The 23,182-nt window shown below is 42.9% G+C and overlaps 1 protein-coding gene across 1 annotated transcript; it reads left to right on the forward strand.

Moving 5' to 3' along the window:
• The first annotated feature begins 5,086 nt into the window (after window positions 1-5,086).
• LOC133137914 (leucine-rich repeat-containing protein 30-like) lies at window positions 5,087-6,640 on the forward strand. The gene has a single exon (XM_061256325.1). It carries the CDS (start codon window positions 5,262-5,264, stop codon window positions 6,132-6,134), a length of 873 nt encoding a protein of 290 aa, XP_061112309.1. The 5' UTR covers window positions 5,087-5,261; the 3' UTR covers window positions 6,135-6,640.
• Window positions 6,641-23,182: the final 16,542 nt, after the last annotated feature.

Genomic DNA, 23,182 nt, shown 5'->3' on the forward strand with positions numbered 1-23,182 from the left:
TAAGAAAGCATTCAACATCTGATCTTGATTATTGGCTTTGGACTGCCTTTGGAGTCTGGTAGTAGTGTTTGACAACATGAGGAACAGAATCGTGCCACTGTCAGTCAAGGAAGCCATTATGAGGCTGAGAAATCAATCATTCATTGCCTTGCTGTGGGATGGAGTTTGGCATACAATATCAACGAAGTCCATAATACCTGAGAACTCTGTGGGCTCTTTTTGGGGCTACTTAGCAAACAACTGAGTAGCAGCTAACTAGTGGTATGCATCTTGCGGCCTCTGTAGATCTGTTTGTGAAGTCTTCTGCAGAGAGTAATCACTGGCATCAACATTTGCCTCCTGAAGAGTGTTTGTGATCTGTCAGACATGTTTTTCTTTTAATGATGTTCCAGACAGATTACCTTGGTAAGCCTACTGTTTGGTCTATGTCTATGACTGTTTCTTTCTTATTTCTCAGCCTCATAATGACTTCCTTAACTGTCCTCATGCTGACGAATGGCAATGATAAAGGCACAGTGAAAATAAAAGCAAATGACTCCAAAGCCTAGAATCAAGAAAAGATACTGAAATACCTTATACCTGCAATAAGGGAGCGATTGACTACACATGACTAATCACAATCAGCTGAGATGAAACAAGCCAACTGTTAGATTTGGTCCCCAAAAATGGGTGTACTATAAGAATTGATATAATTCCTACACAGATCACCTGATATGTATGTAAATACCCTCAAATAAAATTTGACAGTCTGCACTTTAACCTCATTGTTATTTTCATTGTAAATCCAATGTGCTGGTGTAAAGTGCCAAAAGAACAGAAATTGTCCAAGTACTTATGGAGTGGACTGTACTGTATGTATTAATGAAAATAATATGTGATATTACATTAGATTTCTAACTGTTTGCTAACAGTAATCCATACCGGCATCCACAGACATGGATCTATTGTGCATATTTCTGAAGGCAGTTCCTCAGTAATTATAGAGGTTAGAGGCTTCAGTAATAGAACACACTAACACTAAGGAAACTCTGTCTATTTGCGTAACTGTAAAATGTCTTGTCTTCACCACAGTAGGAAAGAATGTTGCTCCAACCCCCCATGAGCCTATTTTTAAAGGCTGATACCAGCACTGGTTACAGGCACGTACATACACATATACAAAGATGCACAGTAAGGCACCCTTGCATAACCTTACTCACAGGTGCACACTTGCCCTGTCACACACTTCGCTCACCTTACTGCCTGAGTAAACAGCAGAGCTTGTGGGTAAAAATACACCGCACGACTTACGGAAGGCTCAGCGAAACAGTGCTACATATGTCACAGTTCATTGGGACTGCCATGCAAGCCCACTCTCTTGAGAAATTGTTTTTTTTATTTTAGGAACTCTAGGTGCATTTCATAGACTGTCTGGTCATCTTAATCATCTGGGTACTGACTACATCTCTCTGCATAGGAGTATACATTCTTTTCTTTTTTTGAATCCATGTACACAGATGGGAATTTTACTGACAAAAATGTTCAGATTAAGCACTTTGCTGAAGGATAAAATAGCAGTGCCTCACCTGGGAATCAAACCTGCAAGCACTGGTATACAAACCATAGCCAGTGTCATACACAAGTTACAATTTATTGTGTCATTTTGCCAGCTTGTTTCTTTGTTTAGTGTTCTTGAGACAGTTTCATTGTACTGCATTAAAAATAGATGTTCTGTGTGGAAACACTGTAAATAGTACTGTATGCTGCATTTTTGTATTTTAGATATGAAAAAAAAACTATGCAGAAAAGATTTCTGTCAAAATAATTTTTTATAAATATTAACAACAAATATGGAAATATGTATTTTATGTTAACATATCGTAGCTGGTCAAGAGGAGAAACAGAATACTTTTGGTGTCTATGGTTACATGTAAGGACAATCTAGGACATTCCCAAAACTATTCCTTTTTAACCACAAGAATGTATTTGAATTGACTGCAATAAAAACAAACCAATAATGGGAGACATATTTCCTGCAGTTATGCATGAAACCACACAAACAAATCAATAGCCCTCCTATCTCTGTGTTTGATGTTTTGAGGGACTGCAGGAAAACAGAGCCTCTGCCAGTCAAAGTATTTGCTCACGCCAGCCACATTTAGCTAATATTTGCTCAAACAAACCAAAATAAGCTGATGTCCATCCATGCCACATATATTTGGCCCATCTTTTGGATATTTGAAAGGACGCCCTTGCTATTTAAGTATAAAACCATCATGAACAAAGCATTTAAAAAGGAAATTAACCCCAACCCTAAACCACACACAAGAAACACTGTAAATTCTCATGCACACATATAATTTTACAGGGATTTATGCTTATTTTACAGTTTAGGTTTAATAAATATGTTGGTATGTTACAGGCAATATTCAGTATATGAGAGAAATATGTATTTATTTCTTGATTTGGCTCTACTCTGTACTCCACAATTTTAGATTTGTAATAAAATAATTGTGCAGATTCTCAGCTTTTATTCATGGATATTTTTATACATTTTGGTTTCACCTTGCAGCTGCTTTTGGAGTCCATTATTGATGTTTGTCAACACGAGGACCAGAGTTGTGACAATGAAAGTCAAGGAACCCATTATGAGACTGGGAACTAAGAAATAAGCTGTCAGACTCTAAAGCCAAGCCTTTGGCTTACCAAAATGAACAGTTTGGAACATCATTAAGAACAAAAAGAGCAATGGTGAGCTCTGTGATTGCAATAGGCCTGGGCCTGGGTAAGGAAGACCTCGACAGTTGATGACTGCAGAATTGTCACCATAATGAAGAAAATCCCCCAAACACCTGTCCAACAGATCAGAAACACTCTTCTGGAGGCAATTGTGGACAAAGAACAGGATGGCCAGATTATGGTTTGCTAAGCAGAACATAAAAGAGCCAGCTGAGTTCTGGAAAAAGGTCTTGTGGACAGATGAGACCAAGATTCACTTGTGTCAGAGTGACACAAACTTCATGCAGCAATTAAATGCAAAGGATATGTGTACTAAACATGACTACTTAATTGCATAACAGTAATATGTTCAAAACATTATGGTGCCCTGAAATGGTAGGGACATGCTGCAATTTTGAAATGGTGAAAAAGTATATACAATTACCCTTTGATAAAAGCTGAGAATGTGTACTTTAACAGCAAGTTAATTTTTTAAATAAAGTTTTTATTATAAATATTTTTTTTTTACAAAAAGAACAGGGCCAAATCTAGAAATGTATGTCTTTACACCAAACATTATGGAGCATCCTTTATCACAATTATTTTTACTCACAATGTGAAAGTTAATTGACCCCAAAGTGCTCAGTTTCCTTAATATTGCTAAAGCAATAACTAGCAACTAAAAAGCCATTTTCATGACATTTATGACAAGCCTTATTAAGTGCAACAGTTGCCAAGTCCATCATAATAGACATATGATTCCCAGTAAGTTTCCCATTCCTCACAGACTATAAACCCCATAAAATGACGAACCATAAAAATCCTGCAGAAAGATTCAACTCAAACACCAGTTTTGCTCCACATGTTCCAAAATGAAAACTACACTGGCATATGTGAAGTAGAGGGCAAAATGTATTTCCGATGTTATTTTATTTAACATTTTCATGGAAATCTTCATAGTTATATTATTCTTCTGTTACAGCAGCCTCAGCTGCATTATAATAGAGCTATACAATTCCTACATCACAGGCAGAACCGGTTATTTTTAATTTAGCTGAATTGATATGAACATGAAACAATAAATCCACAGAGGCAAAGGTGGCTCAGAACAATTAAAACATTTTTATTTTGTAAAACATGAATTATTATTGTTTTTGGAGTACTGGGTAATTAGCTCTTTGTGTTCATTATTTCCAATGTTTCTACTCAAGATAGGAAGAGAAAACAAAACATTTTTCCTGTGTATAGCAATGGCCGTTCAATTAAAATTCAGGTTGTTCAATAATATTTCCAATTTGCACAATGTCTGTATTTTGTATATATGGCTTACTATAAATATGTCAAAGGATCTGGCTAAATGTGTTTTTTTTTAACTTATTTTAACAGAAACTACAAATCAACACAAATTGGAAGGGATTTTGAAGGCAATTTATCTGTGAGGCTGCCTGCTTTTTTCAATATCCCATTGCTCTTGAAAGTAAGTCCAGTCCCACTAATGCCTCTGAGATCTGTTTCTTTTTAAAGATATGATTCAATGTTTTCACAAAGCACAGCTTGTCGCCATATTTAATGCTCGAGTTATGAAAAAACACATTCAGTCATGTGAACAACTGAGCCTGTCTATTTCAGATGTGAAGTTTAAGTTTGGACACAAAAAATCCTGAATAATCCTACCTAAGGCTGTAAAATGCACCAGCATAACAACTGCCAAGGTCTGCGAGGGTCACCATTTTGGATTTAAAAATAATTGAATTACACTTTCAATTATACAACAGGACTTTTGTTCAGTTATGTAAGGCAATGTGCAATCTTGCTTTAAATATTTCTAGATAAAAATAAAACATTCTTTAAATATTTTTTGACCATGCTATTACATCACCTTTTTTACACCATGTTACTCAATATGCTCTTAATTTCATTTCTTATTTATTTCTAATTGCGGTTTCTCCTGAATGGGTGGTAATACTGAGGCAATACTGAATATCTCCATGATAAGAAGCCCCCCTCCCCCAAAAAAGGGCTTGCTTACAACATATGATGGGTCACCGGCCCTAATGAGGGACATCTCCATGGGGCAATGGAGTGTGCGATCAGTGCTCTGCGGGATCAGTGGCTGGCTCACACCCTCGCAGCAGTCAGGGGTAGTTATCGCTGAGATGATGTAGTGTGGAAGTGACAGGGGCAGCTGCTGGGGTGAAACTCAGTAAGGATCCTGAGCTGCAGGATCTCTCTGCGGCTGTCTGTGCTTCTCTCCATATCAGCCAGTACTTCCCAGACAAAGCACGCGCACACACCCACACACGTACACATAGACACACATCATTTTTACCTTGAGTTCAGCTGCCCCTGCTCTAAACACGATTCCCGGCTCGTATCCACTCTGTGGGGAACAGCTGAGATGACCACAGAATGCATGGAACCTCTCGGGGGCCAGTTCAACTTTCCTGGAAGCAACTCAGCGATTGTTTGTAACGTCTCCCTAAGGAGCGGGGACATTGCGATTGGAAAATGTGCTTTGATTTTGATTTGGGCGCGGGAATCTGCCGCTCTGGATCTCTGAAAGCATGGGGGCCAAACCGTCGAAGGACTTTGCAAACGAGGACGTGAGGAGGACGACGAAAAGGATTGCGGGGGGCAGGGAGGGGAATTTCTCCTCGATCCGAAAGCACGCCACCACACACTTTGGGTACAGCATCCTGAGCCTGGCCATGCGTGGGCTGGCCAAGGCTCCGGATGAGCTGTGGGAGATGACGGAGCTGGAGAAGCTCAACCTGTCCCTCAACTGCCTGTCGGCCCTGCCGGCCAGCGTCAGCGCCCTGGAGAACCTGGTGGTGCTCAACCTGTGGGGGAACCAGCTGGCCAGCCTGCCGCCCGAGATCGGGCTGCTCAAGAACCTGCGGGTGCTGTTCGCTTACCGCAACCGTCTGAGCGAGGTGCCCGCGGAGCTGAGCGCTTGCACCAAGCTGGAGGTCCTCAGCCTCGCCAACAACGAGATCACAGGCCTCCCCGGGAGCCTGGCGGCCTTACGGCAGCTCAGTAAGCTCAACCTCAGCCACAACCGCATGGCGCACATCCCCGGCTGCATCTATGGCATGAGGGGCCTGGTCTTCCTGCACCTGGCCTGTAACCGCCTGGAGAACATCGCCGACCAGATCCAGGACCTGGTCAACCTCAAGATCCTCATCGTGGAGGGCAACCACATCCAGGCCCTGCCCAAGACCCTCTGCTCCCTCACTTCGCTCGAGCTGCTCAACGTGGACTTCAACGAGCTCCAGAACCTTCCGGTGGAGATGTACCTGCTAAGGAGGCTGGAGAAGCTGGCAAGCCACCCCATGGACAAGGGGCTGCACATAGTACATAACCCCCTGCTGAAGCCCATTAAGGAAGTCCTCCATGGGGGACTCAGCGCTCTCTACTCTTATCTGAAGCCAGCATGAAGCCAGGCTCCAAAATACAGGCTTCACATTTTCATAAGCGTGTCATCATTATGAGACCAGGACTGTGGATCTCTCAGAAGACTGTGGTAATTTACATAACGACATGCTGTATGCTCTTTCTATTTTATTGAGAAAACTTTTGATCTGTCTTATACTTTTGGTTGGTTTGAAGGAACAATGAGAATATAACTTGACAGTAAAATCTATTTCACTTTCATGAACACTCCATATCAGATACATATGGAAATAATGGATTTGATTTGATAATTTCATTCTGTTTTAATGCTTTAAGTGGTTCCAGGCTTCCATTAAATGAAGAAAGAATCAATTGATTCATAAAATTGTCAAGATCTGAATTAGTTGTATGCACTGTATGTGGTGTATTCTAAGACAAATATACGTACAAGCAGGATTTTCAAATATGTATTAAAATATTGGTATGAACACTCAGAAAACACACAGGATCGGATTCAAATGAATGAAAATCTCTCTCTCTCTCTCTCTGTAGATAGCACAATATGTAAAACATGATAACACATGTAATTTTGATTATAAGTAAACTAAAGGGCCTCAGTACCTACATTGCTCTTTGCCTTATCTTATTGGGTATTTTATGGGGTGGTGTCAGCTGTGTAACTGAGACCTCATCTCAGTCCAGTTGTTCTCCCTTATGGGGAGGGCTCCTGAGTGAGGGGAAAAGTTCAATTTCAACACCCCGTCCCCCTGAACCCAAGACAGGGTTACAGGGATCAGAACAGAATGGGCTAATGGAAACTTTGGGCCAGCATTAGATCCAAACTCAGAGGGGGCCTTAACCTCTGACGACCTTTTCTAATCAATCACATCAGCAACCAGTTCAGTGGGGCACACTGATACCCACTTCTGGTTCAACTGTTTCTTTGCTACATGAACTCTTAATAATTCCTAGTTGACTTGTTTTGGCATTTGACATACCTGTGTACAGTGTTGGTTTTGGTCGGACATACTGAGTGTGTGATAGAGGATGTATAAAAATGCGCACTCTTTTTACAGTCAGAGCACTGCTTTTGGAGAGCTGGATTCTCTTCAGCTTTCAGAAAGATCCCAGAAGCAGAGGCTGGGATTTTGTGAGATACCCTACCCTCTGATGGCATTACAGCTAAATGTGACACATTCAGAATAAAATAAAAGTCACATCCCGGTCAATGTAATCCACAGCTTATCTATATCAGTCTGTAGCCTTCATTCATAATTGTAAATTGTGCTGATCAATAGCCAGATATGATGCCTGGCAATAATGGATTTAAATATACCTATTTTCAATGTTTCAAATGTCTGCAAACACACACACGCACACACACACACACATACTGCAATCATTTTATTGCAGAACGTCATTTATGCGCCCTGGTATTTTCAGTGTGATCGTACATATTCTTTGGATATTTCAAAGATTTTGACACACCGGGCTTCTTCTCCTCCTCCTTTGAACCCCGGCCCAAAATCTCTTGAAGCTCCTGACACTTACAAACTCAGGATTGTAAGTTGAAGTGTGAGCTGATGGGGTCGGGCAGGTCAGCAGATGGGAGGGTGGGGGATATGGGGAGGTCATGAATAATGTAACAGTGACAGAGGGTCCAGTCCTTTCCTATGGGCCGTCTGTGGCCCTCACATGGACCCCAGCCTGACCCCTCACACATCCACAGCCATTATCACACTATCTGTCATCAAGAAATTGGAATACAGTTTATCTCGAAATAATTTTCAATTCACATTATCCTCAGACTCATCTTATAATAAGGTGCTGTCATACGGCTCGGGCTTTTGTTCTGTTCTGAAAGGAATGTTCTCAAAACTTTCACAAGAAGCCAGGAGAAAATTTTTAGAGTTCATTGAGCATAGTCTTATGAAAATGTCTTTTCTTTTCTAATGCCACACTGCATGTTTTATTAGTTTTGCCATACTGAAATGAATCCACATTTTAAAAAATTACATCCATTTTTATTTTATCCACATTTTCAAACATAAATTACTGACAGGTGAAGCAGTATTTGAAAACATCTATTGGTACGTTTGTTTGCTTTTGTGTTTTATGTGCAACAACAAATGGTAAAAAAAGCGGTCTGGCAGGATTTATATGTACTGTTGTGAGCTTCACAGATGGCTCAATGCATTACACCTTCAGTCGGGGGGAGGGGGGGTTTGGTTTGAGGCTCAACAGTGACCTCTATTGACATCAGTTGACTGTGAAAATGAGCGCAGTGAACTGGGGACCTGTCTGCTCCGTTTGATTGGCACTTGTATTCCAGCTAATGCCAGAGAGCTTCAAACCAAGCTGTTCAGTGATTGATTGGTTTTGACTGCAGTACATTTTGCCATGTAGGCAATAAAATAATATTACACACACATCTTATTTGGGAGAGGCATTCGGTGAGTGAAGTGAGTGAATGAATGGATGAGTGTGTGATCGAGTGAGTGAGGGAACAAACAAGCATGTGAGAGAGTGAGCGAATGAGTATCATAGCTAAAGCTGCCAGAAAACAGCATTCGAGCAGCACCCTAGTGCTTCTGCTGTCTTCCTGGGGCCACGTCCTGGTATCTTGGGTCTTGGAACCCAAACTCTTGAAAAGGTCACATAAGGGGCATATTTAATTGAATCAGTATGAGTATCACACAGGATTATGTTATATAATGTGCTGTAACCAGACAACCAGCCAAAGCATACCTCTTTTCATCATTTTCAGAGGAAGGCAGCTGGCCAGGTGATCAAATATTTTGCACATATTTTATTTACCCACCCCATGAGATATGGCTGAGCACCAATGTACCCAGTAAATCTATGCAGAGCCTGCTCTAGGTCCCTGATGCCACATGATAGTAATGACTCTCAATATCAGAGTAATGGCTCCTTTCAGCTGTGATAAAGCAGGCCTTGCAGCACAAACAGTTTCTGCTGAATATGTGCACACAATGCCGTGGAACTGGGCACAAGATGCTGGTGAGCCAGGCTTGTCAGATGGGCACCACAATTACTGCAAACACAGAGACAAACATTGGAGGTGGAGATGGGGGTCAGACTGCACAATTTGTTCAGTAATGTAACATTTTATTGCTGAATTCACACAGAATTATCAGCACGAAACTGAGACTCGCACACACTGAAAACCAAAAGTGAGGGGTCAAAAGCAGAGGGCCATTGACTCCCTACCGCCTCCCCGCCACCCCCCACCCTCCTGTCCAGCGCCTCCAGGACTCCGTAGAGGCGAATCCAAGCACGGGCGATCGATTCAAATGTGACAGCCCATTGCAGTTGTTCTCCCCAAAGCAGTTCAGGTACAAATGTGCAGTCCATCTCCAGTGAGTCCCTTCTCCAGGTGAGAAACAGACGTGTGGCGATCATACCCTGCCACAGGGCAGATTGATTGGGAGATGTTCTCAGCAGAAAATGTGCCACAGACACCAATCAGAAAGAAATCTGAGGGCGAGACGGCCGCGGAGATCTGGGTCAAATCGTGTACCTTTTTTCCCTCCTGTAGCCATGACAACAAAGCAGTCCTGCGCTTCTCTCATCTTTAGTCCGAACACAAGGTTAAACATCCGGCCGGCCAGGTCATACGATCCCTGATCGAATTCAAGTTTCCCATCGCACAACGTCCCCTCCTGGCCATTTCCGTGTGTCAGCTGAGCGGTTTTGACTGGGCTTCTCGGCTTCTGATTTCCAAAAGGAGCCCCGCGCACAGCATGGGAGGCAAACAGCCCCTGACATTCTGCCTGCCCTATCTCCTTTCTCAGGCTCTGATTAAACCACTTCATCACAGTCACTTCCATTCAGAACACATCTGGCAGCCTCCTGCACCCCCGGACTCCACCACTGAATGCGCCCGCAATTTCACCGGTCTTGTTCGCCAGATCAGTCTGACACTGATCATGATCACTGGATTCAAACACTGGTCACATACAGACCAGGTGTTTGCACTTGCTGCTCATCAGGTGATTCCTGCACCCGGTGTGCATAATTTCACAAATAGTCCCAACCAACATAAACAGTGCAGTCCGGAAATATTTGGACAGTTCTGCAATTTCTGTTCTTTTGGCACTGCACCACGACTCATTGGGTTTGAAATGAAACAGTGTGAAATGAGGTTAAGGTGCAGACTGTCACCTTTAATTTGAGGGTATTCACATCCATAGCAGGTTAACCATGAAGGGATTACATCCCTTTTTATACTGTACATAGTCTCCCCATTTTAAGGGACCAAAAGTAATTGGACAGTTGGCTACTCATCTATTTATGATTAGTCAGGTATATTCAATTGCAAAGTTCATGTACAAGAAAGCTTTTTCAAGGCTTTTGATTGCATTTGGAGTGTGTTATTTGCTTTTGTCAACACAATGACAACAGTTGTACCAATGAAAGTCAAAGAAGTAATTATAAGGCTGAGAAATAAGAAAGAAACAGGCAGAGACAAATGCCAAACAATTGGCTTCCAAAATCAACTGTTTTTTAGCAGTGACTGGAACAACATGGATGTTTATAAGTGAATCATCTAATACAGAAGAAAGACCAGAAAGAATACAATTTCTAATAACTTGTTTTAAAGTTCACATATTTGTACGTATCATGAAGTGTTTCTCTTAGGAACAAGACAAGAGCTCAAGCAAGCTAGCCCAACATAACCTATGTGTATCCCAGCTTGCTGTTTTCCTTCCATAGTAACAAGCAGCCCTTCTGTCTCAGCTAAAACTACAGCGAATGCTTTCCTGCGCTGTTTCGGTCTGATTGCTTTGCTACCAGGCTATGACTGCTGTGGTAATTACTGCTTCTTGTACGCTCTTACATAAAGTCATAAAGGGAACATGAAAATGACATTTTTGGCAGGGAGCTGCAATTGATGAAAATTGTCATTTTGAACCCCGAGGAAACGCAAAACAAAGATGTAAATTGCAAAGATTAGATTTAAGCATAAATGTTAAACGTGCGCAATAAAAACAGCCCAGGGTTACTAATCATAAGCAAGAGAATGATTAGGTTGTTTACACCACAAAATGATCAAAATGGATGTTAATTGGTCCTCATGCTCATAATGCTACATTTTATGCAATGCTTTACAAGATAGGAAGTTAACTGCATTATCAGTTGGAAATTTACCCTGTTTAAACTGCATAATTATTAGAGTGCAAAACTCTAATCCTCTGATGTCTAGCTGGCTGATGAGCTGGTACCTCATTACCAATCCTAGAATCCTATTCACTATGTGTCACTGTCCATTCTCTGTATAATCTGACAAGATTTCTATTGAAGACCAGCCAGAACATCATCTTCCTGCAGGTTATGCTTAATGCAGTTTTTGAAAATAACTGCAAGCAATGCAAGCCTAGATGTTCTCCCATAAAAAAAAATTGCATTTGTTCTTGGACTCATCGTATAAAATACTGTATGTGTATATACAGTGAGCGCCATAATGCTTGGGACAAAGACATATTTCTTCTTGATTTGGATCTGTACCATACTATCAGGGTTTTCTATTATTACTGACTGAATTACCTTGTTAAAACGCACAAGCGCAAGGTGGCTTATGCAGATAAGATACCTGCTTATGTAAAGATACAGAAAGCTGTAACAAGATAGCAGAGCAAACAACTATACCGAATCAGCTTACACTTCAGGTCCCTGCTAACTAGGACAAAGCAAGCAATTCATTTTTTCATTGCAGTAAAAAAAAAAAAAAAACATATATATATATATATATATATATATATATATATATATATATATATATATATATATATATATATATATATATCACAATCTCAGTTAAAATAACATAGAGGCCTTTTAATTTGAACACAGGTAGCTTGCTTAACAAGGAATAAAAGGAAATAAAAGGAAATTGAAATATTTGCTAGCTATTGAGTTCACTGTTGCAAACCTTAGCTAGCTAGCTTGCTTGCTATTAGGTTTTATCAGAGAAATCACTGAATACCATGTCAGCTAATCGTTATCTTCAATAGTTCACTTGTTTGGACTCCATGTTACATAGGCAACTATAGCTTTCTCAGTTAAACTGGGTAATGTTAGCTTAGTAGGTTAGGCAGTAGGCAAATACCTAGGCCAGCTAATGTTAGCTACCACTGCATGTCAAAAAAAAAACTCAAATGCTGTTGTTGTACCAACAGATATTATGTGTATTTTATAGATTGGGCAGGATCTTATAACATCGTGCAGGTTTTTCTGCGAGAAAACATAACGATTTTTTATCAATAGAGTTCAGTGAATTCAATTTAGAGCTAATAAAAGAACCTTGACAGCTGAAATGTGAATGTTTGGACCCAATGGGAGATACCAAATTGATGTGTAATCAGTGTAGTTATTATGGACACATCTAAAGATGTTCTGCCGATCAAACACCTAGCAGTACTAATTCATTTGGTCCAATTTATTACCTCAAAATTAAAACCCATACAAATTTAGTAATCTATAAATTGGTGTTATTTATACAGTATAAAAAATCCTCTACATCTTATTAACTTTCCTGATCGTAGTCAGCTTCAGGGAAGTTTCAACTGACTTAGAAACTCCAGGCTCAGAGAAGCCTAGCTGAAATCTGAGGTAACTGCACTTATAAAATGTCCATTAATTGCGCTGTGTTAAGTGAATCAAGAGACAAACGGCGTTAAAGTCTGTCACCCATGGACATCACCAGGTGCTGAGTGTCTTATCTCTGGTGATGCTCTGCCAGCCCTGCAGGCATCTTCTGCTCTTTCTCGTTGCCTTATTATTATTATTTTTCAGCAAATGAAACTGTTCAATTGAATTCAGATCGGGTGAATGACTTGGCTAGTCAATAATGTTCCAGCGATTCTTGGTCTCATCCACATTTTTTCCAGAACTCTGCTGACTCTTTAAGATACTTCTTAGCAAACTGCAACCTGCCTACATCCTGTTTTTGCAGCTAATGTGTGGTTTGAAAATTGTGTTTGTGAAGTCTTCTGAGGCTAGTAGTCACTGTTACATCCATGCCTGGCTCCTGGGGAATGTTTCTCATGGGTTTGGCAGGTGTTTAGGGGGTTATTCTTCATGGTGAGAATTCTTCGGTCATCAACTGTAGAGGTTTGGCCTACCAGGACCTTTGCGATTACTGAGCTCACCCCAATGCTCTATTTCTTCTCAATGATGTCCCAAACAGTTCATTTTGGTAAGCTGAAGGCTTGGTCTATGTCTGACTGCTTTGTTTTACCACCACATCCTCATGTCCTCCCTGACAGCAATAGGGATCTGCAGCATAGCTGTAGACTGCCACAGGAGTCCCCCAGGCCCAGTCATTGTCCCCCTCTCTCCTCCACCTATACTAATGTCTGCTCTTGGTTTATTGTATTACTGTTATGCTGATGACACCCAACTCTTTCTCTCCTTCTCCCCATCTGACACACAGTTCTCGCATGTCTGCTTACCTGAGGGACATACAGAGCTGGATGTACAACTACCATCTGAAGCTCAACCCAGGTGAGGCAGAGCTAATCTTCATTCCTGCTGTAACATCTAACCCGTCCTGGACTTCTCCATTTTCCTAGGGGACACCTTGGTGTTGTTGCCATCTTGTGCAAAGAACCTCAGAGTGGTGATTGATAATAGACTGTCCCCTTCCGAGGACATTGTAGTGGGGAGTGTGCAGATTCTTCCTTTACAACATCCAGAGAATGTATCATTACCTACAGTACTTGACCCAGCTTCTGGTCAAATCAGTGGTACTTTCCTGCCTGGACTACTGTTATAATGGACTGGAGTGCTGAACCCCCCGTTAGAGCTGGTATGTTCCCAGCAGCAACCAGGAAGTGTCAGTGTGTTTATGTCCCCGCTTGAAGTTCTAATACAGATCCACAACAGATACAAGCTACCGTCTGCTGTTTCATTATTTACACAAACATGGTGTCAGAAGTGGCTAGAATTGACCATAGATGTGTGTGAAGTTGCCGTGCTTCACCACGCTGCTGTCAATAAGAAGAAAAGAAGCAGAGGCGCGGGAAGCAGCAATCATTAGCGACAAGCTAAGCTAACAACAACAGCGTCAGCATGGCGGCAAACATACCGCCACCGGAGGAGATGAAGATGAGCGGCGATCTCGCCAGTAACTGGGACAATTTTAGGGCAGAATTTGAGGACTATGCACTGGCGACAGGATTAAAGGACAAAGCAAAAGAAGTGCAGGCAGCAACACTGAGAAGAGTGATGGGTGGTGAATGTCGCCATGTATACAAGTACAATTTGGGACTCACAGCAGAACAGGGGAAGGACGCAGAAGTCATTCTCGATGCTTTGGAGGGATATTTCAAGCCGGCTAGGAACATCATATTCGAGAGATAAGTTTTTGGCAACTGCAAGCAAGATGAAGGGGAACCCATCGATATGTTTGTAACAAGGCTGAGAGAGAAGGCTGCTTCTTGTGAGTACGGACAGCTCAAGGAACAACTAATAAGAAACAGACTGGTTCTGGGTGTCAGTGATGAGAGCGTGCGCCGCCGCTTGCCCAGAGAGAAGGACCTCACGCTGACATCAGCCATAGAGATATGCCGGGCTGCAGAGATGACGGATATCAGGCTGAAGGCGATGACACAAGACAGGCCGCTGGAGACAGTGCATGCAACAGATGGTCATCGGCTGCGGACTACACCCAGGCAGGAGCGCTTTGACAAGTCTCAGAGGCAGGCACCGGGCGCAAGCGAGGGCGCCACATGCAGATTTTGCGGCAACCTGCACAGACGTGGACGTGAACTTTGCCCAGCATATGGCAAGACTTGCCGCCATTGTGACAGCGAATCATTTTGCTAAGGTGTGCTTGAAGAGGAGCCAGGCCACACGACAGCTAAATGCAGCGGACATTGATGTCCAGGAGGAGGTAGAAGGAATCAGCACAGATCCACACATATACACGGCAGAGAGCATAGGTGCAGTTCAGAGCCCGGGAAAAAAATGGTTTGCCAACATAAAAATTTATGGTGGGTCTCAGAGGTGCCAGTTAGACTCAGGGGTGACCTGTGGTGTCATGAGTATAGAAGACAAGAGGAGGCTGCCGCCTGAAGTGAAGTTATTACCAAGCCGAACCAGGTTGGTACTGTATTCAGGCCAAACGATGCACTCCATAGGGATATTAAAAACTGAGTGTGTAGTGAGAGGGAAGACACATAAGTTGGAATTTGAGATAGTGAGAAGCAAGCAAAGACCCCTGTTGTCAGGCGAAACCAGTGAGCGCCTAGGCTTGATGCGTTTCACCATCCCTCAGGAGCTCCTGATGGTGGGGCATAGCAGGTCAGAGCCGTTGACCAGGCAGCACCTTATTAATACATACGATGACGTTTTCAGTAGCCCAGTTGAATCACTCCCAGGGGACGTTCATTTTGAGCTGGAGAAGGATGTAGCCCCAGTGCAGGCTTCTCCACGTAATGTTCCAGTAGCACTCAGAGAGGCGGTCAAGGCTCAGCTAGACAAACATGAGAGAGATGGCCACCTAGCCCCAGTGTCGGAGCCAAGTGAGTGGATTAGTAACATGGTGATAGTCAGACAGCCAGATAAACTGAGGATATGCATAGACCCAAGATCACTAAATCAAGCTTTGAGAAGATCTCATTACATGATGCCAACCCTCGAGGATGTACTATACAAACTGCCCAAGGCTCGTATCTTCACCCTTGTGGACGCGCGTGATGCCTTTTTACAGTGTAGATTAGATGAGGAGAGTAGCTACATGACCACATTCTGGACGCCTTGGGGCAGGAAGCGCTGGTCAAAGCTGCCTTTTGGTGTCTCAGTGGCGCCGGAGGTATACCAGCGAAAGCAGCATGAGCTGTTGGCAGGGCTCAGTGGTGTGGAACCCATAGCAGACGACATACTGGTAGTGGGGTGCGGGGAGACAGATGAGGTAGCCATACAAGACCACGATGGAAAACTGATAGCGCTCATGGAGAGGTGCAGAGAGATTAAACTAAGATTGAGTCTAAAGAAGCTGCAGTTCAGGGTCAGTGAGGTGAAGTTTCACGGACACATCCTGTCAGCGGAGGGGCTCAGGGCAGACCCAGAGAAAATTAGGGCGGTCCAGGACATGCCACACCCTACAAATGCCAAGGCAGTACAGCGGTTCATAGGGTTTGTAACCTACCTCGCAAAGTTTATGCCACGCCTCTCTGAAATAAGCGAGCCGCTGCGGAGGCTACTAGATAAAGACGTTCCATGGCATTGGCTCCCCAAGCATGATGGTGCAGTTGAGGAAATTAAGCGTTTAGTCACAGCAGCCCCGATCCTGAAATACTATGATGTGACCAAGCCGGTCACTATCCAGAGTGATGCGAGCCAGAAGGGGCTTGGCTGCTGTCTCCTGCAGGGGGGTCAGCCAGTTGGGTATGCATCGCGAGCACTGACGCAGACAGAACAGAACTATGCGCAAATCGAAAAGGAGTGTTTGAGTATAGTGTTTGCATGCCAGAGGTTTCGCTATTATTTGTATGGGCGAGGGGACATCGTAGCAGAAACAGACCACAAGCCACTCATCTCGATATTCAATAAGCCCCTCCTCGCAGCACCAAAACGGCTGCAGAGCATGTTGCTCACACTCCAGGACTACAACCTAAAGGTAGTGTACAAGCCAGGGCCAGACATGCACATCAGTGACACATTGAGCAGAGCCACAGCCCCAGCACAGAGAACTGATGTGAGATACACAAAGCACACAGTTTGTAGCCTGCAGAGGGAGCAAGAGAACATTGAACAGATCAATCAGGCTGATTATCTGAATGTCACAAGCCAGCGCCTGACTCAAATCAGACAGCACACAGAGGGGGATGAAAGTCTCCGGATACTGAGGGCAGTGGTGCTTCGTGGCTGGCCAGATCGGCGGGAGGACACTCCCCTGGCGATCAGAGATGTTGAAACGCATCCACGCCAGCCACGTGGGAGGAGATGCCTGCTACAGACAGGCCAGAGACACGCTGTACTGGCCTAACATGCACGGTGAAGTTAAGGACTATGTGAGCCAGTGCTCAGCGTGCAATGAATACTCACATGAGCAGCAGCGAGAGACAATGATGTCACACGCACTTCCTACGCGCCCATGGCAGATTCTCAGCATGGATTTATTCAGACAAGCAGGCAAGGACTTTCTGCTCATGGTTGACCATTACTCAGACTTTTGGGAGATAGAGCTTCTCCCAGATCTCTCAGCGGAGACCACAGTGTTGAGGTGCAAAGCCCAATTTGCACGGCACAGGCAGCCTGACCGGGTGATTACAGACTGTGGTTCTCAATTCGACTGTGAAACATTCAGGAAGTTTGCAAGAGAATGGGACTTCGACCATGTCATGTCTTCACCCAGACACCCAAAATCGAATGGGAAGGCTGAGTCGGCTGTGAAGATAGTAAAAAACTTGTGCAAGAAGGCAGCCAGCGCAGGGAATGACCCGTGGATAGCCATCTTACAGTGGAGGAACACGCCCACAGAGGGCATGCTCAGCAGTCCAGCACAAAGACTGCTGTCTCAGAGGCTGAAGACTCCACTCCCAGTCGCGGACTCGCTCTTGGAGCCGAGCGTGGTCACTGGGGTTCCGGAGAAGCTGCGGGCAAAACACCAGACAGCCAAGCTCTGGTATGACAGGTCAGCCAGAGATCTGCCCGAGCTGTGTATCGGCCAAGATATCAGGATGAAGCCTCTGCCTGGGGACAGGACCGGCAGGTGGAGGAGAGGGGTGTGCCTGCAGCAGGTGGGCCCCAGATCGTACTTGGTGGATGTGGAGGGGACATTCTACAGGCGTAATCGGGTGGACCTGCGGCCAGCAGAGCAGGAAGCGATCAGACACCACCCTGAGCAACACAGCATGCAGGATGGCAGCGCGCCTGACACAACACGACAACACGGCAGTCCCCATGACAACACAACGCACGAGAATGCAGACAGTGTCACGAGCGCTCAGGAAGTCAGACCGCTGAGGAGGAGTGAGATGCACCAGCCCGCAGGCGACCCACCGCCCACAGCAGGGCATAGGACGACCAGTGGCAGGCTGGTGAAAGCGCCGAACAGACTAGATTTATAGACTGGACGTTAATGTTTTATTACTGTGGAACGGGCTGGTTATTGGTTTATTATTGTTGTTGAAAAAAAAATAAAAAAAAATAAAAAGGGGCGAATTGGATTTGAAATTGAATTTGCGATTTGTGTAATTTGTGAATTCGAAGTAACATTGATAATTTGTAAAAGGGTTACATTCAGTTATGATGTAGAGTTATATCTAGAAAAGGGGAGATGTTACAATGGACTGGAGTGCTGAACCCCCCGTTAGAGTTGGTATGTTCCCAGCAGCAACCAAGAAGTGTCAGTGTGTTTATGTCCCCGCTTGAAGTTCTAATACAGATCCACAACAGATACAAGCTACCGTCTGCTGTTTCATTATTTACACAAACAACTACTGCAATTCCTTTCTTGCTGGCCTTCCAGCACATGCTATCAGACCCCTGCAACTCATCCAGAATGCTGCAGTTCATCTGGTCTAGACCTCCCCAGACACTCCCACGTCATGTCCCTGCTCACTGCCCTCCACTGGCTGCCTGTTACAGCTTGCATCAAATTTAAAACATTGGTGCTTGCTTACCAGGCAGCTAAGGGGTCAGCTCCAGCATACCTCCAAAAGATCATCAGACCCTACACGCCTGGCAGACCTCTCCGTTTTGCCACCTGATGCCTCCCCCTCTTTGTACTTTCCGGTGGGGGTACCCTGAAGACTCACCTCTTCAGGATGCACCTCTCCCCACCCCTCCCTACTGTACTTCTCTGTAATTTCTAATTAGCTTAATTCTTTGAAAATTGTCCATTGCAGTTATCGCACTTACCTACTGTTTACTTGTCTTATGTTCATATTTTTCAGCAGTTTTATTGCTGCTTTTGTTTCTTTGAATTTTTTCTTTCTCAACAGGTTGCTGTACACAGGGTCCAAGTCGTAATCTTTGTAGTCACTTCTTGCACTTGGAACTGTAGTTCCCACTCGGGCTTTCAGCCACGTGTACCTGCTTATGCACTTCATGTTGTACATTGCTCAGTAGAAGAACATCTGGTAAATGCCTGTAATATAATGTAATATCATAATGGCTTCATTGACTAATTGGCACAACTCTTGTAGTAATGTTGATGAAAGCCAATAACAGGTACCAAAGGCAAGTAACAGCCTAGAATCAAGACAAGATACAGACAGCTCACTTATACCTGTAAGGAATCAATTGAACACACCTGACTAATCAGAAACGCCGGTGGAGCCATTTGTTGCATACATATTTGCGGTGCCCTCTTAACCATATGTGAAATGTTCAATTACAAATCTAAAAATGTCCGGTACAGAGCCAAATCAAGAAAAAAAGTATGTCTTTGTCCCAAACATTATGGAGCTCACTGTATTTGTAATTAGTATTGAGTGGGGGAGAAAAACTATGTATGCACTACATGGTACATCTTTCCCACTTTGAAAACCAGTTCCAGATGAATATGTCATGATGACATAACCATACACAAGTTCCATAAACAAGGCAACAGACAGATAATGGAATCTACGCTACGTCAACAGGATTACAAATTCTACTAGAAAAACAAATTAATGGGGCGACTCATTCCATTGATCTATGAGGCCTGGGGAATACATTTTAAGACTGATCACATAATCATCAGGAGCTTGAGCCTATGCATGAATTTGCAAAAGCAGGGGGACTTATTTCTGAAGCTTTTTCTTCAAATCAGTGGCAGCAAGGAACTGCCTTCTAGTTCTGTCGAGAAATATATAAGCTGCTATAACTCCTCAGATTTGAACCAATGGCTTTGGTACTGCGCCAACTTGAAACCACAGAAAGGTGACTATAACCTATAGCAGCCCTACCTACTTAGTTGTTTTGTTCAGTTAGCCACATTTAACAAGCTGTAACAAGAGGCCTGTAGGCTAGGCATTTAGCTTTGATGATGAGGATGTACTGTATACTGACCATAAGGAAACTGGTGTTGAACAATTTCCTATCTTTTGTCACAATCAAAGTAAATATGCCCTTATGGAATAAATAATATAAAATAAATAATGTTAATGCTGGCAGAATAACCAAATGAATAACCAAATAAATACCCAAGCACAAACAAATATATAAATGTTTTGATTCATTAAACCTGCAAGCAGGGTTTAGGGGACCAAGCAGTCCAGCAGGGCAGGGTTGCCATGATGCCACATATTTTTGATATCAACACATGAAAGCGTTGCTGAGATTTGGTGTCACTTGCTGTTTGATGACTTTTGTGAGGCTTGGTCCGAAGATCATCTGTGGCAAATTTGGTGAAGATTGGGAAAACTTTGTGGCCTTCAAATTGTTTCGAAACCTTTCGATAACATCCAATATGGCAGCCGCCGCAATTAGGTTGCCATGAAAAGTTGCCATGTCTCGGGCTTTGGGACCACTAACGGTATCACCAGACATGATAATTATTATTTTTAAGCAAACGCATCACCAGTTATTGGGCAAAACACATTTTTACTTATTGGGGTGGCCACAAAGGTCAAATGACTCTTTGTTGTATGTTGTTTTACGTTGCTCTGGATAAGAGCATCTGCCAAATGCCACTAATGTAATGTAATGTAAAAATTGCTGAAAATCCAATATGGCAGAAATTGATGTGCGTTGAACTCGGACATGCGGCTGAAAACTTACATGCATAAACATACCTCCAACTTTGACCCTATTGGTGGTGCTAGAGTTGGTGGCGAGAAGAATCTAGGTGAAAAGAATCATGGGACTGTCCACAATCAGTATGTCACATTTCAAAACTTTTTCATAAGAAAAGGTGCCTACGCAGCTTCGCTCCCAATTAAAAAATAAGCATATTCATAAACAAACGGACAATGGGGAATGTTCTAACTAAAATTTAGATGGCTAGCCTACAATTGTTTCAAGGATGTCGCTGGGGAAACAGCGGCACTAGTGCACCCACTAGTGGCTAAAGAGTGTTTAAATTGAACCTGACACACAAACGTCCTAGAAATAACGAAATTAACGTTCTTTCTGGAAAACAAAGGAAACAAGTCTCCTAATAGCAAGAAATTACTCCTGGACAGCTCTGAATGTTTGCAGCTGACAAGAGGGAGTCTACCGCTTGTATTGGCATCTATTGATATGCGATTATTGAATACACCAGTTATACTATATAATTTCCTGTGCTGTTGTATCTGATTTTCAGTTTTGATGTTATGTTGCAAAATAAATCTTCTGGGAAAAATATCAATTAACAAGATGTGTTCTGTAGCCTACTTCGTTGCCAAATTGGAGCTTGCACATCCGTAGGGAAACTTTTTGCGAAACATATTTTTGCTTAGATGTGGAAGGGAACATTTATGCTGCTTTTTAGTGTTTCCGATTTGTATACACAGATGGAAGTGTCGTCAACTACTGGTTACTTATTAAGACTCTGACCTTGAATGTTGAGTATCAGTGGTGAGATGCTTAGCACCTCCAATACATTGTCACCTGCCTTCCTTAAGCCTCTTAATTAATACAGCTTTGTAGCCTTCGGTTGAGATGGAGGAAAAAAAAACAAGACACCTGTGGCACTACATGACCAGGCTTGCCCACCCCTGTTGTGTATAATCTGTGTAATGGAACACTTCACTCCCTGGGCACAGGTTACCAGAAAAATTATACCCTTTAATATTGTGATACATAGTTCTATGTTCAGCTGGTCAATACTGTCTGAAGTTGGACCATGGCTGAGAAAGCATCGATAGATGTTAGCCCTTTATGACTGGACAGGAGTGTGTTTCAGCAGAAGAGCATGTAAAATTAACCCAGTTCCCCTGTGTGGACCCAGGCTTAGAAGTTTTTTGATGTGACAGTGATGACTAAAACATTTCAAATGTTTTATTTCTTAGCTGTAATGACTTCCACTGGCTTTGAGTGTGCAACAATAAAATCCATTCTGAAAAATCAATTCTGAAAAATCCAGTTTACAATGCAAGACAATAACCAACCATTCACTGAAATGAAACTATTCATATAGTATGCTAGCAATAAAAAAATCACATCAAGAGATGGAGACGTTTCCATTTGTAATTGGCTTGATAATTAAAATATCTCTGTCGACAGCCTCTGACAACCATGCAACGTCGATCTGGCAACATTCTCCTGTGAAAGTGCCTTTCTCGATACACATGAGCTCCTGTTTTCAACATAAATCAGCAAACGACAGGCTTGCTGGAATGTATAGTACATTTTGGCTTGTTAAAATATCTGAAAACCCTGTGACCACCTATACTGTTTTTAAACATTAATCTGACATTAAGCAGCCAGATATGTAGTTCACTAGCGGTTTGTAGGTTTGATTCCTACTGTGGTGTGCCCCTAAGCAAGGTACTTTGCTTAAATTGCTTGTATTTAAGAGAGCATAGGCTGTACAAGTAGCTCTGGATAAGAGTGTCTAAATCTGTTTTTTAAAGAAGTGCTGTATAAAAGTATACATACGGCATTCCCATGTAAGCATGCACAGATGGTTCTGCAGGAATCCCCCTGGTGGTCTGTGAGCAAAATTACAATCACATGAAAATGTTATTCATTCGCTGCTGTGGTATAATTGCAAGGCTTTGTGCAAACGAACAGAAGGACCGATCCCATTGGTGAATGAAAGTACGGCTCAGCTTCTGGCACATTTAATTAACATTACATTTCACATGGATTAAATGTATAGTTTAAGTGGTCGACTCAGATTTTCCAATATAGTTTCAGTTGTCCATGGTAAAGAAAGTTTTAAGAACTACAGAGTTGGAAGCTATTGTCTTCTCCATTTATGTCCACTTCATATTACAATAATTGCACACTGAAAGCTGGATGGTGCAATCATATTTGACAGTAGTAAAGCATTCTCCCAAGAAATCTGCAGCAGTTGAGCAGAGCAGTTAGCCTGTTTTTTCTGTCACTGGGAGAAGAGATCTGCTAATCATTTTGCGATTTATTCTCTTGGCAGAACCTGGCCCCTCTTAGATGGTGAAAGTGACATAAACGCTAATGAAAAAGGTCA

The sequence above is a fragment of the Conger conger genome, chromosome 9 (genome assembly GCF_963514075.1).
Source record: "Conger conger chromosome 9, fConCon1.1, whole genome shotgun sequence".
In the NCBI taxonomy this organism is placed as follows: Eukaryota; Metazoa; Chordata; class Actinopteri; order Anguilliformes; family Congridae; genus Conger; species Conger conger.

Coding starts and splice junctions, on each gene's coding strand:
- LOC133137914 (XM_061256325.1), top strand. CDS start 5,262: ATGGGGGCCAAACCGTCGAAGGACTTTGCAAACGAGGACGTGAGGAGG.